The 18,020-nt window shown below is 38.7% G+C and overlaps 1 protein-coding gene across 2 annotated transcripts in view; it reads right to left on the bottom strand.

Moving 5' to 3' along the window:
- Positions 1 to 212: 212 nt before the first annotated feature.
- The window catches only part of LOC137971204 (cleavage and polyadenylation specificity factor subunit 4-like), an 18,569-nt gene continuing 761 nt past the window's right edge, over positions 213 to 18,020 (bottom strand). Inside the window, exons 2-8 of one of the 2 annotated variants that reach the window (XM_068817969.1) lie at positions 17,244 to 17,447; positions 9,310 to 9,405; positions 7,801 to 7,894; positions 3,840 to 3,975; positions 2,988 to 3,095; positions 2,213 to 2,242; positions 213 to 1,493 (exon numbers count right to left, since the gene is read on the bottom strand). In XM_068817969.1, the coding sequence (XP_068674070.1) occupies positions 1,458 to 1,493; positions 2,213 to 2,242; positions 2,988 to 3,095; positions 3,840 to 3,975; positions 7,801 to 7,894; positions 9,310 to 9,405; positions 17,244 to 17,447 (704 nt within the window). In that variant the 3' untranslated portion in view covers positions 213 to 1,457. Of the gene's footprint in view, positions 1,494 to 2,212; positions 2,243 to 2,987; positions 3,096 to 3,839; positions 3,976 to 7,800; positions 7,895 to 9,309; positions 9,406 to 10,822; positions 12,056 to 17,243; positions 17,448 to 18,020 lie in introns of those variants that run through there. The other variant, XR_011116940.1, reaches the window with a different exon arrangement.

Below are 18,020 nucleotides of genomic sequence, written 5' to 3' on the forward strand. Positions count from 1 at the left end.
TTGTCTCTAAAGCATATTAAACGAGCAGCTTTTCAGTATAAGTGGATCATAGTTTGACGAACTGCTTTTCGGGAGTTACGAGAAACGAGCCCCCGATACGAGGAGACATCGGGAACACGAGGAGAAGGCTCTTTCCCGCGCGCCTTCTTGCTCGCTGGATTTCGCCGGCCACCGGAAAAACGATATTCACCTTTTAAACAACCGAGGCCAGATTATTATTATTATTATAATTATTATTATTATTCATTCGAAGTACATCTGTTTCTTACTGTACCACACGCACAGCATAATTCTGAGCCAATCCCGAGAGCCGTTGAAATAGCTGCGTACTGCAAAAGAGGGAGCTTCCAGCAAGAACGGACAACGATCGTCATTCAAAAAGATTGCTTGACGTTCTTGAAATTATTGCGCGGTTATTCCAGGTTGTTCGATGGTGTGCAGTACTAATTAACGTTGAATGAACGGTTTAGAAGTTCATAGTTCATATGGATGGACTGGTCATGAAACCTGCATCTTCGAAAGCGAGAACAGTGTGACATCGCCCTTTATGTTAACTTTACCGTGACCCATGGGGACATTTCAATTTTAATCCGCACCCCCACCCCCCCACGGAAGGTCCCTTTTGCTCTGAAAATCAGATTTCCGACTGGTCCCTTTTATGAAGTTAGATTCCGACAGGCCCCTTTTATTCCCGATTCCGACTCCCTATACTGGAGCAGAAATTCCAGATTCCGACAGGGTCCATCACAAAAAAAATGCCTTTAATGGGAAAGGGAGGGGGGGGGGGGGGGGGGGTGCGGATAAAAAATGGAATGTCCCATGCACAATCTTTTGCGTTCGGTTCACAACTAAGTTTTGAATGAAACGATCTAAACTTTTGATTGGCTTTCATTTGGAAAAACGATCTGATTTGTGCGTGGTCAGGGCTGAAACAGCGAACAGAAACAATAGGGAGCTTAAGCACGCACGTTTTTGAGACACGGACGGCAACCTGAAGTGAGTTATTTTCCCTTTTAACTTGCTTTCACACAACCACATTTACAATGCTAAGTATCTTTTCTCCGTTAGAGATGATTTATACAAAAATCTGGGAGACACCACTGTCCTGGCACGCGAAATTCTCTCTTCCGGTTGCCGTCCACGTCTCAAAAACGCGCGTCTTTAAGCTCCCTAATATATAAACTATGACCTCTTGCTATTGTTCTGATTGTTTTTCCAATAATCATTTCCATCTAACTAGTTCTCTCTAGGCTAGTTCTCTTTTAACTCAAGCAACTGGATTTACGCTAGGTTAGTAATAATCGCATTTTTGGGCTACAAGATAACCCAGGAATATAATGTAACTAAATGCGGGATCGAGGGGTTTATTCCACGGCTGGTTTGCTAGAAATATCAACGAAAGGCTCTTTCCATGAAGAAAACACGAGGGTGTCAACACGTAAAATGAAAAATCGCCACTATAATCCAATCAACTCTGATCTGGTTTTGGGACACTGCAAAAAAAAAAAATATTTTGTTGTATCAGTATACACTTTTTTACAAGGGCTTTCATTTGTAAGACAGTTGAGGCCACCAAAAATATAAGTAGTCGAGAGATCTGTATGGGTGTTTACAACCCATTGCAAACGCCTAGACAGACCAGACGCGAATATTTTATTGCACTTGTGAAATAAAGCAATAAATTAAATACAGTATTTAGCTCTTATTAACCTAGCAGGTGGTCTGTATGGGAGAATCTTGACCAAGGTCGTGAGTACAGACCGAACGCAGTGAGTTTGTTCGTCCGTGCTCTTTACCTTTTTTTCTCATCATGCTTTTTGCCACTTCCATAAATAAATATTGGTAGAAGAAAATACTCCATATTTTTGTATTTTAGTTTGCAACCTTTTCACCGCAAAACTTTACCAGTCTAAATGCCGGTCTAGACCGGAAAATCTGGACAGCGGTCAATATGGATTTTAGCCAATCAAGTTCGGGAATTTGGTAGTTTCCCAGTCATTGTGAGATAGAGCCATATAATAAAGATCGGTATCAAAAGTTAATCAGTACTAATTAGCTGAACAGGAATTTGAATTAAAAGTCAATTCCACTGTTTAATAATTCCTAAACCCCAGTTGATTTGTATTGGGGTTTACAGAGGAGTACATGTGACTCCAATAGTATCTGCTGATTGGTCATAACACCATCTTACAAATAAAATTTAAAACCTTACCTTGTTAGCATAATGACCTTTGTCTCCACACTAAATAGAATGCAAAAGAACACATCCACAATTATTATAGAAGTTTGGGGTTTCCTCTGAGATGTTCAAGCTTTTTCCATTTTGGCTAACACAGACGCACAAGCCTTCTTGAAGATAATAAAATTTCAATGTTAGGCAGGGCTTATTAAGGTGGGTTATAGACTAGAATGGCACGTTGTGTGTGTAGGGAGGCTCGGAATAATAAATGTGCATGCTTGAGAGGGAGAAAGTACAACGCAAGTGAGAATGTCGGTAGCACTGAAAAATATTATTGGGACATCAACTCACTAGGACAGTGATCATTTATTCGCAAATCACCTCCTTGATCAATTTGCATGATAATGAAAGTCCACGGTTGTGTGTACGTGTGGTTTGTGCTCCTGAATTCTTGTTTCTCAGTGTATCTAAATTCCCTGATAATGCCATAGATCGGATTAAAGTAAACTGTTGTCAAAAGTAGCCCAAGACCTCACTCGAACAGTTTATTAATTTTGTTATTCTTGGCAATATTTAAGCAAATTATTTTCCTGATGACCATTAGGCCATTTAAGCCCCTGGCTTTGCCTCTTTACCTTAACTTGTCGGAAAATAATAATAAAAGAATGAAAAGAAAGAAACTAATCCATCAATAATTGACCTTCTTCGAGTGATTAAGTGATTCAATGCATTGATAATGTCCTGAGGGGCACGCTTGGTCATGTTTGACCATACACTGTCTGACTTTAAACAAAAAAATTCCACATACCTTGTAACAGGTCACAGTTTCCAGGGGTCTTCGCATTGGTCGTTCATGTTCTGTGTTTATTTGATTTGTGGTTGGAACAATGTTTATGTTGGACTGATTTCCAAGGTTCTGTTGACAAAATGAATGGGATTTTTTAACGCTGGTTTTCACTAGCGACGCAAGCACAAGCATACGCAGCTTATGCTGGTGAAAACGAACGTCAACATAAGCATCAAATCAATCACAGCAACAACCATTTTGTTCCAATGCCTCAGACGCAGGGAATCTGGAACGAGTGCTTTAATTGGCTAGATGCAACAAATTTCCTTTTGCTTATGTTGCGTTTCGTTTTCACACAACGCAAGCGAACGTGAGCATAAGCGCAAGCACAAGGAAAAGGAAAAATTCTGATCCTTGTGCTGGCGCTTATGCTTGCGTCAAACCCCGTTTTCATGGTGAAATAAGCACTCTTATGCTTGTGCTTGTGCTTGCGTCGCTAGTGAAAACCAGCCTTAACATTTTTGCCCAAGTTGTGGTCCAATTCTGATGATGCTCAGAAGTTCAACAAGTCATGGGCTACAGAAACAAGGAAAAGACAAATTAATTTCAATAAAATTAATTATTATTGACGCGACCATTGAACCTGCCCAGCTACAGTCACTGATTGACAGTATTGAAAAACGAAACTGCAAATTGGAATTTGAATGTCTGCATGTTAATGAAAGGTACAATAAAGATAAGTTAGAAATAATATAATAATACTTATGGTGGAAATTATAGCCTTGCAGTCCACAAACTTAAACTAATGTTACACGTTCATGTAAGAGCCAGAAGAGAATATAACATATTCGACAACATATTCATGGAACATACCTTAAAATTCTCTTTGTGAGGATTGGAAGGGCAGCTTGATGCTTTATGACCAGGTAGACTGCAGTAGTGACAAACGATGTTCACCATTGACTTCTTTTCATTTGTTTCATCTTTTACTGGGAGTTCAAACCGTGGACTGTAGAAAAGTCAATCAGTGCAAAAGACAGCATTGTGAGTGACCAAGGAGCAAGTAAGTCAGGGGCCACGGAGAGGGAGCTGAGAGTTGCTTCTCCTAAACCTCTCACTCCTTCCCTAAAACTTCTGCGATCTGTACCAAAACGTAGCCCCCAGTTTCAAACGTACTCCGTGGCCCCTGTAAGTTCACCAGCTGGAATTGATAATATGATTGACGTATACCTTACAGGGTTAGTGTCACCATCTACATGTAGCAGTTGCAAGTGTTTACGTCCTTCATTGCTGTTTTAAGGTGGCTCAAATCGGTTTCAATAATTTGGAGGGAATGTGTTATTAGAAAGATTAACTCTAACAACACTGTTTCACTTAATGGCAATGTTATGGTACCATATGAAACACATACATATACAGTTTATCTCAAAAACGAACTTGGTGACCCCCATTTTTTATTGCTGAAAAGTGATTAGCAAGCTAAGATGAAACTCTCTGCAAACTTTAAAAAAAATCTCTGTAGCGGATTCAGGGCCACCTTAAAAATTTTCAATTGTGAAGGTGGCTGTGAATCTGCTACAGAGAATTTTTTAAACTTTGCAGAAAGTTTTATCCTAGTGTGCTAATCACTCTCCAGCAATAAAAAATGGGGGTCACCAAGTTCGTTTTCGAGAGAAATGCATTTAAACACAAAATATAGGCTGTTTTTAAGATGACTCTTTTGTTGCCATGGTAACCCATCATGTCACATTAATGAATGCATCTTGTTAAGCATCTATTGGTGTTTCATATGACATCATAACATTATCATTAAGTGAAAAACCTTGGTAGATTTAATCCTTCCAAATAGTCAATTTGTTGAAAGTGTTAAAACTGGTTTGAGCCTACTATTTCCCGCGTTGCTAAGGAAATGAAATGTTACTTCCGGTGACTGACATCATCATATCATGAGCTGACAAGAAAACCCACTCATAAGCAAAAGTCACCACACGAACTGTTGTTTCCATTGAAGGTTTTTTCTCGCCCTTCCTCACGGTCGTTCTCAGAGTAACTGCGCATGCGTAAACGAACTGACTTCCGGTTTAAGAAAAAGCAAAATTTCCGGTGGTCTTGATTTTTTTTTTTTTTTTTTTTTTTTACATGACACGTTTCACCCCCTAATAACAAAGAGGGCAAAATTACTGAATGCTGATTGGTCAATGAAGAGGGTATTTTTTCTTAATTTTGCTTGAGAAGAGGGCAAAATTACTCGCTCACGATTGGTCGAGCGCCAAAAATTCTCGCTCCTGATTGGCTGAACGTACGTCTTCCACATTCAGTTGGTTTCTTCTGTTTGAGCAAAACAACTTCGTCTTCATCGAAGTTTGTCTTTTAATTCGCGCTGCATTCGCCGAAAAGGCATAAAGATTAAGAACTAGCTTTAAAAGATGATCTGGAATTTGAATTTTCGAGTGACAAGAAGAAGGGCAAAAGATTTTTTTCATGAAAAGCTTAAAACTTGGATCGACTTACATGGCGCCCGGCGTAGCGGGATTGTGTGGTTGAAAAACAAAATGATTCCTTTCGTCAAGGGCTTTCAGTTTACCACGACATCTTGCAGCTCAACAAAAAAGATCACAGAACAATTTGCCATTGACGGGAGGAACAAGTAGCTCAAATTTGGTGGATATCTTTGGACAAACCGTTTGCTATGTTTACGGATGCGTATTTGCAAGTGGTAAAAACCTCTACAGCACAGGTGAATAAAATAAATTGAAGCTTAACATTTGGTTTAATCGTTGTTACAGTTGTTCACGAATGAAACTCGTATTTTCCTCTCAAGTGGATGTAAATAACAATCATCTATACTCGTTTTGGACGCAAAGAACAAGTTGACTTGCTTGTCTGTTTGTTAGTTGTTTTGCTTCCGAGCGAACGAGTGTTTTAACTCCGCTTAGCTGTCTGTTTTTCGAGGTGCCTCAACAGTGTTAAGAAAATTTTGCCCTCTTTGTTATTAACAAGTAATCGCAATGGGTCCTCGTAAAATTAAGGATTAATATCACTTGCGCGACTCGGGCAATTTCAGCAACTTCTGAAAACACGCGTGATATTAATCCTTAATTTTACTCGGCCCCATGCGATTACCTATACAAATACAGAATGTAGCAAAGCATTGATTTTTTGAAATCATCTTTTTTGAAAACGTTATGGGTATTTCAGTATAGTTTATGTCTTTAAAAATAATATTTTTCAAAATAAAAAGAAAACCATGCTTGGCTGGATGCAAAACGAATAAAAATTATCAAACCACCGTAGCACAGAGACAAACTTAGAGTTTTCTTTTATTGGTCACATGACCATGGGCGTGGCATGATGATGTCATAGTTAGGGTCATTGGCTTACAAAAGTTGGAAAATGACCAAAATTATGCCAAATTCTCTCAAATTACTTAACCATTACTGGTACATCCTTAGCAACGCACCCCAAAAAATACGTCAGTGGGCCCTTAAACGGTTTCAGGTAAAAAAAAAAGAGAACCTACTGTAAGGCAGAACCAGACAATGCTAAAAAACAGTTTATACACAGAATATACACAGAATATACTATAGTATATAGTATCATTTTCCAAAATATAATAAAATACCATAAACAACTTCTAAAAACATTTTATAGAATACACATCCTGCTGATTATTTATTAACCTCTTAGTACTATCTGAAGCAAGATTCTAAATTAAATCTAGAAATTATTTTATACAATCCCTTTGGGCTCCTGGAGCCATTTCAACAACAGACAAGACACAAATATAAACAATGTACCCTGTACATTTTGTAAACATTGATTAGCTGAGGAATAAAGAACCACTGTAGAATTTTTGGTAATGCTCAGATTTGCCTAAAATTAAATTCAATCAAAAATATAAAATAGTATTCGTAAAAAGTTGACATTACAAGTATCTTTAAGTTCAAATTCACATTGCAACGTCCACTTGCAACTAACGATGACTGATGGCCGATCAAAATGCATATTGCAGAATAAAATCTTGTCATTTTTTAATGAATACTATGGTATATGTAGTTTGTTTGCTGTTATCAAGACCATTTGAGAATAAAATTTTAAAATATTTTGTCCTCTATAAGTTCTTCATTTTTTCTTAGAATGATACCCATTGTGCTGTCCTTCTACAAGTTGCCCAAATTTAGACAAATCCAAGTAAAAGAGAAAAACTGGTACCGGTACCTAACATTCTATAAAGGCCCTCAAAGGCAATGCCTCGACATTCAACATACGTTTTTCGTAAACCTTACCAACTGACACAAAACAAAGACCAGCTATTTGTCCTTAAAACACTTTAAGTAATGAGCGTTTTAGCAATCTTGTCCCCCCAAGACACAAGGCCTCTTACAATCTTGTATACTTTCACCTTGCCACGTTTTCGCACTGACCATTATAAAAGATCTTTTATCCCAGCAATGAGCAAATATATTAATTCGTTGTTTTAAGTACATTTCGCACCGATGAATATATTTTTAGTCTTAGATTTTTAAGCTTTTAGTTAGATTCATTAATTGTCATTCTTATCCAACTTGTAAATAGTCTTATAATTATTGTTATAATAGTTAATTCATTCTTTGTAAATAATTACGCAATTCAGCCTACTGGCTGCTACGTTTTTATTGTCAATAAACTGTCAAACTGTCAAACAACTGTCCTTTAAGTTTTCATGCATTCACCACTGGGACTGAGACTTGAAAGATGTTTACTCTGTCGAACACCAGACGATTTTACTCATCAATGAGGAGTGGTTCAGAACTCAACAGGTTAAATAGCTGAAAAAACTATTTACTGTACATACTGTATGTGTTTACACTTGGGGCCCTCTGGACAAAATCCACACATGTAATTGAGACAAATCACTCTTCTGACATGCCGATGCCTGCAGCTTGGGCCTGAAGCAGGGAGAAAGAAAATTAACATGAAAAAAAAAACCAAAGTTTAGTTTCGTTTACTTGATCCAGTGTTTAGTGCACTGGATTTTAATGTGTACATGTGCAAATGTATGTTGTAGCTCAATTTTGACTGCTAGTACAATTTGTTTTTGAACTGGTACAAAATAGTTTGAACTGGAACAAAATATTTAAAATGGTACAATTTTAATTGTACTGGTTTATTTTCATCAACTGTCTCAAATATGAAATTTTCCTTTTTTGGGGGTGTTCGTGTAGTTAGAAAACAGGGGATTAGTTTTTTGGGGGTCTAAAAAAGAAGACAGCTTGTAAACAGGCCATTTTGCAATTTAATGAGTAATTTCATTTTAAGATAAATTGAAGTTTATTAATATTGTAACAGTACAAAATAATAACAACGTTGTTTTTAACGTTAAATTATTGTAATGTGGTTACTTTCCGGTAGTTATATACTGCTCTTGTTACTTGAAAATCTGAGAGACAAATTTTGTAATAAACAAATTGCCAAATGACTTATTAAAATAAACAATATCACTGTTTTTTCGTTACAAAAAGTAGTCCCACTATACGAGAAGCAAAAAAAGGGTTAAGCTCTGAGGAAGGGCTAACACTCAAAACATCAGAGTGAGGACAATGTGCGACCCAGCGAGCCATGGCTGCAAGTCAGGCAAGCCAACAGGGCAAGCTATGTGAGTCAACATGCAAGTCACACAGTGACAGTTATTGAAAGCTAACCATTTTTAAATGGGTGCTTAGACTTACATGTATATAGAGGATATTACATGGCCGTGCGGAGGTACAAAATTTCTCTTGAAATACTAACTCATTTCACGAAAGGCATCGAAAGGCACGATTTTCATACGTAACCATAGCAATAGAGATCTTTTGACGTGTGAAAATAACATGTTATCTTCACATGTGAAGATATCATGTTTTCATGCGAAAGCTCACTTGGTATTTCTTGGTGTTTATATAATAAAAATTATTACATCCTGGGGAATGACCTCTTCATTGTTTGTATTAGTCCAGTCAATATCATGTTTGGTAACAAAATAATAGCTACAGTTACTGTAACAGCCTAAATTTCAAAAGAAAATGTGTGGTGAATTCTTAATTAATTAATTAATTAATTATTTATTTTTTTAATTCAGTTGATAACATCAAATTCTCATCATTAGTAAGATGAAAGGCAGTATTCCAGGTTTCAATCTTCACATCAACTCAATCTTTTCTTCTTTCTTCTGTCTTAATTAATACAAGTTAAATTAAAAATGAAAAGCCAGTTTGAGCAATCGAACAAGTGAAAATCACCAACATTTTGTCTTAGCAAAAATATGCCATACATACTGTAGAAGAGTGAACTCTCAGACGTTTGCAATGCAGCAGGTGAAACTAACCATGTTTGCAGAATCCTCTGTCATACCAAGGACAGTCTTTAATTTTAGATTCTGGATCAATGTGAAGATACTGGCATTCCTTGTTGCTACATTCCCCTGAAATTAAAGCAAGGAAATTAAGTCAGACCCCAAGATAATTGAATGAGGTTAGGCACAAGAAAATTGCAATGATTTCGGCTGCACAGGTCCCTACAGTATTTCATTATGCATGCAGGACATGCTATTGGTTTCTTGAAACAGTAAGTAAGGACCTGTGGAAATCTTGCCAGTTAAATCCTCAAGAGGCAGTTACATTGAACAATGGAAAGACCTTCACAAACTTTAATTACATGTACACATTATTATTACTGTACATAGCAGTTGACTCAAAGCCGAAGTCTTCCCTAAATCCATACCAGCACATTTCTCCTTTACGGGATGTAACACAATGCTGCTGCTAAAAGACACCCCCAAAGTTGGCTGTGAAAGGGTCAGACTAATAACAAATTAATGTATATTGACAAAGGTTGATCCTGAACTGCAGATATACAATAGCAAATGACTGAAATCATTGTTAAAATGACAAGCTCAAAGAAAAATGAAATAACAAGCCTCCTCTGACTAGTCTTTAAAATTATTGCTTTCTAATAAATATTAAACCTGTGAATGTCTTGATCAGGGTACTGCAGACAACAACAGCAATCCTACTGCAGCATATAAAGCTTTAAAGTACACAACCCTTTAGAGCGGTTTTCAATTGAGTGTTGAATGTAATTCACAAATTGCTTTGGTTTGCATTACTTCTCTTAGTGATTGGTTGAAAGTTCTTGCGCCATTTTTTCAACCAATCAGAAGTTAAACCAAAACCAATCATGGCTCACTCGTGCACATTTTCTCACGCTTTGTGTCGGCTACATGTAATTACTTCGAGTTTTGATTGGTTTACTGGAGAGTTTCCGTCCTTTTTGATTAGCCAAAGTAATTACTTTGGTTTTGGTTTTATGACACTCGATCGAAACTTGCTCTATCAACTAGACTGTACAATTATACAGGGCTCGAGATTAAAAAAAAAGTAAAGTCGCATTTTTGCGACCAGTTAAGAAAAATTAGTCGCAAATTCTCAAAGTTCAGTCGCAAAAAAAAGGTTAATTATTAATAAGTACTTTGACTAATAAATTAATAACTTTTTGATCTTATTATCCTTCAGCAGCTTTTATTCATTTCTTATGATGTCTGAAAAAAGTTCTGAAATATTTTGATGGCACAATCAAGATCGTAAATTACAACGTTCGATCGATTTCATAAACGTACAGTCCTCAAATAATCCCATTAAACGCTATTTTGTACTTAAGATAAATTCAATCAGTAAACGAAACAATCGTTAATCGTCTATATATGACTGATGTGAATTCCCTGTAATGTTTCCCCTCGCTAAATGCACCAAGGACTTAATTATAAACATGCTCTGCTCACAGAAAAAGCGTGAAGCTTCGAGAATCGGATGTGTATACATTAACATTTTCAATACATTTACCTTTCAGTTCCAGTTGTACTTAAAACGGCGAAGTCTATGTTTGACCGTGAGTTATAACTTTAAAGAAGTCTTAATAAAGACAAAACAGTAGGATATCGGAATCCTGTTGAAGTCTTAGGCACGAACACACGTGCCACCGAAAAGTCGCCATGTTTGTTTTCAGGCTGACCGCCGGAGGCTTGGGTCGAGTATGGCACGCAATTTTTGATATGCAACCGCAGTAATTTTCTAGCATATAGAAAGGTATGAGATGGAGATATCAAGTTCAGCACCAGTTCTAGAAAAACCGAGATTGGTGAAAAGGCTCCTGATCATAAAGATTCTGCAACAACCTTTTTAATCCAACCACTATAAATTGTATGCTCCAAAAACAGAGGACTCAGGAGTTCAGTATTCTACTTATTAATAATGTTCCTTGTACAAATGGTTCTTAAGGTAATTACAATTTCAGCTGGGATTCTACTTTGAAAGACAAGTAGTGACGAGTAGTTAGTTAATCATCGTTTAAGAAATGAGCCCTTCTTGGTCGTTCTCCTTTGGACTTTTCCCTTGAAAACCACCGGTTGACTGCAGAGGTTGGCTCGAACTCAGAAACAGGAGGGCCCTCAGAAGACAGACGAATCAGGTCCTCCAATACTGATACGCTGAGAGTTGCCCTAGTGCTGCCCTTGATTCGGTTCTGTGCCGACACAGCTCGCTCACACTGTGCGGCAGATATTGGAAGCACAAGAACCATTTCCACCAGGTGTAAGACATCTTTGTAGTCAGTTTTGTAAGGCTGCTTAGTAAGGAATGTCTCCCATAGGCTGCCGTAATCCATCTTGCGAAACTGGCCATTGATCTGAATCTTCATAGAGACCCATTGATCTTGAATAGCGGTGATGTCACAACCTGCTCTCTCTAAAATCGGCCAAAACCACTTAATCAAACGCCCAATCTCTTCTCTTCCATAATCTATTAGGTCGCTAGGACGTACTGGCCAGCCGTCAACATTAAAAACAAGCATGTCGCTGACTACTTCTTTAGGACCATAATAAGGAGCATCGCTTGTTTGGTTCCCGGCACTGAGCAAGATGTCAAATCTCTCACGAAGACCTTGCGTTGTGAGATTCACGGCCGTTTCCATCTCAGACTGGAAACTTTCTGATGTACTTCTTCCACGCTTGGTTTGTCCTTGAAGAGAACCACTTAGAGCAATCCCTTGGAATGTTTGAGTGCTTTCGATCATCTTCTTTACTTGGTAAGGTAACCATCTGGCTCAGGACGATTTTTGAGGCACTCCACGCGTGTCATTGTTTCCTTAAGATGCGACACTGCTGTTGGGAGGATGATGTCGTTTCGCTGCATTTGAAGACTTAAACGACTTAGAATGGAAAATAGATCTGCTAAGAAATGACAGAATGCAACAAAATGGATGTTTTTCATCTCTACAGAGACGTGTTGCGCTCGTCCCTTGATGTCAGCATTTTTTGAGTTGACACTTAAGTCTTCCATATGCATTAACACGGCGGCATACTGACCAGTAGCAGAAGCAGAGGTGCGGCCAACAAACACTTTAAGGGCACGGCTGACGTGAGGAAGCCAACGAGTGCCTTTCACTTGTGTGGGTTTGAGGATGTTCGTTTCCAATTCTTCAGCGATGGACTTCAATTCTCTTACACTCTTCGGACTGTAATGGTAGGTCTTCCAAATCAGGTGAAGGATATTGTAGACAGTGTCTACAGACTTGCAGCTTTTCTGCAGCTCGATCAGGGCTAGTTCTAGTCGGTGAGGAAGGCAGTGGAAATCCACGAGGTAGGGAACTTCTTTTCTTAACAGTGCTGCAAGCCCGCTCTTCTTGCCCAGGTTCACAGAAGCACCATCGGCACCAAAAGCCAGTATTTTTTTACTCCAGTTCTCCACCCCTGCCTCTTCAAATGTAGCGCTAACGGTCTTCTTGAGTCCTAAAACAAATTTTTGAAAACAGTTTAAACCCCACTCTGTGCTTCTAATTATAGAAAAAAAAAAACAAGTATAAAAATTTCAAAAGGTTCGTTCTTATGACAAGAAGCTACTTTGTTTTAGAATCTCTAAGTCTTACTGTTAAATACTGTAAGTAATCCTAACAAAGTCATGGTCAGTCATAGCATAAATTAACGGGGATTCCCCCCCCCCCCTTTTTTTCTGTACGAACCTCGCATGATTTTGTTTGAACAAAATATATCGGATGCTGCAGTGATTTAATGGAAGGTTGTGATATTTTTGCTTACCTTCTGCGTGCGCATGCTCCACAGCTTTATGACCAATCAATCTATTAGTGGGGCGACCATCTTGAACAAATCGGCAGAACACAGTTTCGTTCTCAATCCCTCCAGCATCTGTTGCACCATCTGCCATCACACTTATGTAGTTCTTTTTGCCAATTTCAGCAGCAAGATCTTCTTTAGCAAGTTTACCGATGACAGAAATCATTTGAGCACAAGCCCTATCGTTTGCGTAGGTGGATGTTAACTGTATGCCATTTTTCTTCTGCAGATCAATAAGCCCTTGAAACTTGCTAAACGGCAGTTCCTCCTTGGCAATGAAGTATGCGGTTGTCATTTTCACGGCAACTTCCTTGCGCTCCCGTTCTTCCAAATCTTTCTTTCCTTTGGAGAAACTTTGAGCAAGGACACTTTCTCGAACTGGCTTCTGCCTTGCCAGGACTGCGTTTTGGGCGCGCATGTGAGCATTACTTGAAGCATGTTTTTGCATAGTCTCTTTTTTGGTCGACTTGCATCCGGTAATGAATTGATTGTTACCTGCTACCTCTGGAGCACTACAGCAGACACCACAGCGAAATGTGTCATCCTCGTCTGAAATCGTCAACCAGGGGAACTCATCTTTCCATTTCAATATAATCTTCTGCTTTGAAGAACTTGTTGACTTTTTAGCCTCAGGCTCTGTTGTGTTCTCAAGACCAGTTGCTGCTGCTGTCCGTTTAGGAAACTTTCCTGAGGTAGATGTAGCAGTGGCACTACTAGCCTTCGGTTTCAGAAACGAGAACAGAGTCCCCTGCTGCTTTGCCTTCTGGGTGACACCAGCGTTGGAAGGAGAGCTTTGTAGATTCTCATCAGTTGATGTCCCAAAGACTATTGGAACAAAGTGGTTAGGCTGGTACCATGCTCCTGGTCGTGAATCTAAGTTCCCATCCCTCGACCACAGGATATTTATTGGTTCATTCGTAACCTTCAAAGAGATCTCCGATGGGCATCGCCTTGGCTGGAGTTCTCGGTGCATCAAAGGGCGGTACCGAAAACCAACATTGGGATATATAGAGCGTATCGGAGTTGACATAACCGAGGAAAGACCCATAAAATGCACGAGGGAAGACCACTCTCCCTTTTCACAAGCGACAAAAGCCTCTTCTTTGACAGCTTCCATTTTGTTCTGTGATGCTGTGTATCTCTGTTCACCTCTCGGTGTTAGTGCAATTGAGAACAAAACATCCTCGGCAAGTTCAGGGTTACATCTTGAAGTTTCACTAAACACCTCGTGGTCAGCGTAAAATTTGGTGTTAAAATACAATTCTCCGGCCACCAGAAGGCGCAACAAGATGGTATGGTCTTCATGGCCGAAAAGAACGACAGATGCAGTATTAAAAAGACAGTCTCCATTTGGCGTGGTTCTGAGGGCGAAAATATTTTCTCCTTGCTTGGCCGTGACATCTGTAGGAATCAATGCTGTGCCAAGAACATCACGAGGAAGGTTTTCTAGTGTTTTTCTCGCAGCTCTGGTTGCATCGCGAAATGCTGCTTGTTTTCTAGCAAATATACTATTCGCTTCATCGATTTCATTATTTAAAAGATGGTTCTTGAAACTGCTCAACTCCTTAGCATTGGCTAACATAATGTCGTAGCTCACAGTAAATTTTTAAAAATAGCGAGCACGATCGATTAACCAAGCGTTGTAAGCCGCGAAAACGAGCGGCAAAGCCACGAGGGAAATTCCCATCGGTTCAGAAACGTCAAAACGTCAATCAAAATTTGCGGTATCTCCCAAGGGGCATCCCCAATCGACAACGCAGATTACAACGTAGATCATCGATCGTGTGCACTACCCAAATAAATCAGGTAAATAAATAAATCGCCAGCTGCTCTACCCAAATAAATCGCCCAGCTACTCAAGCTAGACAACACAGAAATACAGGCACACGGGGTGAAATTTCGAAATAGCGGAAACCATTATAGATCATCACAGCGATCAAACGTGGCGTGCATGCACAGTTTCCGCTGAACTGCCGAACACCTTAAATTTCCTGAAACCCTTTATACTGTTATCTATCTAGATTCCCGGCTCGCTATTTTGTTGCACAGTAAAATTATTATAATGTTTACCTGATAAAACCCCTTTGCATATTTTCGCGTCAACTTCCCATCAAATTCCAGGGAAGTTCCGGAAATGAGGTTCAGTTTTTGTGTTGTATAAATCAGTCCCAATACATGAAGTACCTACCTCTTACCTACAGAACCGCTGTAATGGCGTCGTTGAGCGAATCGTGAAACGTTTGTACGTTGTGTTCCGTTGTGTTTACCTTTGATTACATAATTAGCTTGAGCAGGGTTTTGCCTTTACGTTTTTCAAATCTTCACAAAAGTAGGACAGAAAATTTTAAAACTTTTATTTCTTTATTAATTTAGGTGAGAAAATGGTCGCAAATTCGCGACTGCTGAAAAAGTTTTAGTCGCAAGGGGAGAAAACTTAGTCGCAAATGCGACCGATACGGTCGCAATGTCGAGCCCTGTTATATTGTTACTTACATGTACATGCAGGTCCATTAACAAAAATTAATAATATTATTGTTTTATCCCTTTCCCTCCTACAAGGGAATTTTACTCTGTCAAACACCAGATGATTTTACTCTTCAATGGGGAACTACATGTACGTACTTAGAGGCTGCCTGAAATCAAAAACTTCAACCCTTTGCCTCTTAAAGTGGATGTAGAGGTTATTAACCTTATTAACCCAATGACACCTGAACCACCCTCAATGACAAGTACCGTATTTACCCGTGTATAAGTCGACCTTTTATGGCCTCAAAAGAAGCTCCAAAAATCGCCCTCGACTTATACACGGGTCAAAGATTTTGAGCAAAGTTCCAGCTAATTAAGTAATTTATTCAAAATTGACATCATAATGTTGTCTTGGGCACAACAAACGCAGTGGACAAAAGAATGACAAAAGACTTCAAAATGAATGTATATAAGCAATTCCAGTTGAAATGAAAAAGGATTTGTCCAAATCTAAATGTTGAAGATACTCACAAGCACAAATATGAAACAGACACTGGAAATTTTCGTTTTCCAAAGGCGGAAAGCTCTAAAATTAAAGGCATTTCTGTTTCTTCAAATAAACTCGATTGTTCAACGGCTTAGTAACCTGGCGCAATACCTCGTGTTTGCGTGCAAGCATCGTCACTTGTGCTGCGTGAAAATGCTGGTTGGTAATGATTGTTTTTTTATTCTTTATACAAACCTGGCTGATTTCAATGCTTTTGCAAACTTCGTATTGTTTGGTTTATGAGTTTTGTTTTGTTTATCATGTGACCAATTACAAGTGAAGGAGCAATTAAACCTTGCACATTTTCGCATTGTTCGCAAGTTATTTTCAAAGATTGACTCCTGCTTCGTGATGTTGTGCTTATCCTCTAAAGCTCTTTATCATTGAAGAACGAAACCGGTTAGTTTGAGGTTTACATGTTCGATTTTCTGAGAACTTTTTCGAAACTCAAGGACAAAATGCTCGCATATACAATGTACATGTACAACAACTGCTGAACCACAAAACTATTAGGCGCTAATGAGGCCCTGAGTTTTTTGTGTATCCACACTTCCAGAAATCGAAGAATACAAGATTAGTGTCCCAGTAACATAATGATTTTAACAAAGAAATTAAGAAATTGCTTTTTTTGCCATCAAAAATGGGAGGTTGACTTATACACGGGATCGACTTATACATGGGTAAATACGGTAAACTTGTTCAAATGATGGATAGCGCTATCCACCGGACAAATCACTATCCAGCGGATAAACACTAGCAAAACCGATTGAGTTATCCAGTGGATAGTGATTTATCCGGCGGATAGTGCTATCCATCGCTTGAACAACTGGGGCCAGGTGTATATAAGAGACAATATTGTTTAAATTGTCCAGATAATTGCAAGGATCACTTCAATCTTTCATCAATAACCTGCACTTCAAATACACATTTCTTTCATTCGCATAAATTTAAATCAAGTTGGTTTCTGTGGGGTCCCCAATAATTGGTCCCCTGGGGCTACATGTAAATCCCTTGTCACTGCCATAAAGACAAGTACCACTACTCTTCCTAGTCTCTACTTCACACCTGCAGTTTTTCAGGTGAATTTGATTAAATAGCCAGATGGATACTAATGTACACTCACCAAACTTGGAATAAAAGTAGCACTCCGGCATCTTTGTCATGTCGTATTCATGAAGAAACTCACATTGATCACCCTTTTTGCACAGCCCTCTCAACCAGTGTTTACATACCACAGTCTTTTCCCCTTTGGTGTGTCGAAAGGGACACAATGGCCCCCTGTTACACACGTTCCTCATGAAATATTCGCAGACAGCTGCACCAGACTCTGTGGGACGAGAACAGGGAAGAAGAAAACACGACAAGAACAAGCAAAAATTTGTCATTTAAATCAAAAAATAGCTGAATCCTGCAAAAAAAATTTTTTTCATAGAAAAACAGAAATTGTAAAGTTGTTCTCGGAAAAATTTAATGTTTTGCGTATTGTTCTTTCAATCTCAGCTGGTACACTTGTATTAAAGCTGGCTGTCATTTAGTACTGTAGGCATGTAGTGGCTTCAAAAGTCTAAGTTGGTTCTGTTATTTAGCCTTTTGGGAGCGACTTCAAAATACCCGGTCACAATTACATGACATGGAACGCTTGCTTCCGTAGTCCCGCGGTCATGTTGTAATCATTAAATTCAAAAAAAGATTATTTTATGGCTCATTGAACATTAGGTTAGTAAATATATCGCTCCCGCACTCCCGCAGTGGAAAAAAGAAAAGAATATTAAATGGGTCTAGAAATAATGCTCCTGCAGTCCTATAGTCCCACAGTGGAAAAAAAAAAAAGAATATTAAATGGATGTAGAACCAGTGCTCCCGTAGTCCTGGTCTCCCGTAGTAGAAAAAAATGAATATT

Source organism: Montipora foliosa, chromosome 9, assembly GCF_036669935.1.
Source record: "Montipora foliosa isolate CH-2021 chromosome 9, ASM3666993v2, whole genome shotgun sequence".
In the NCBI taxonomy this organism is placed as follows: domain Eukaryota; kingdom Metazoa; phylum Cnidaria; class Anthozoa; order Scleractinia; family Acroporidae; genus Montipora; species Montipora foliosa.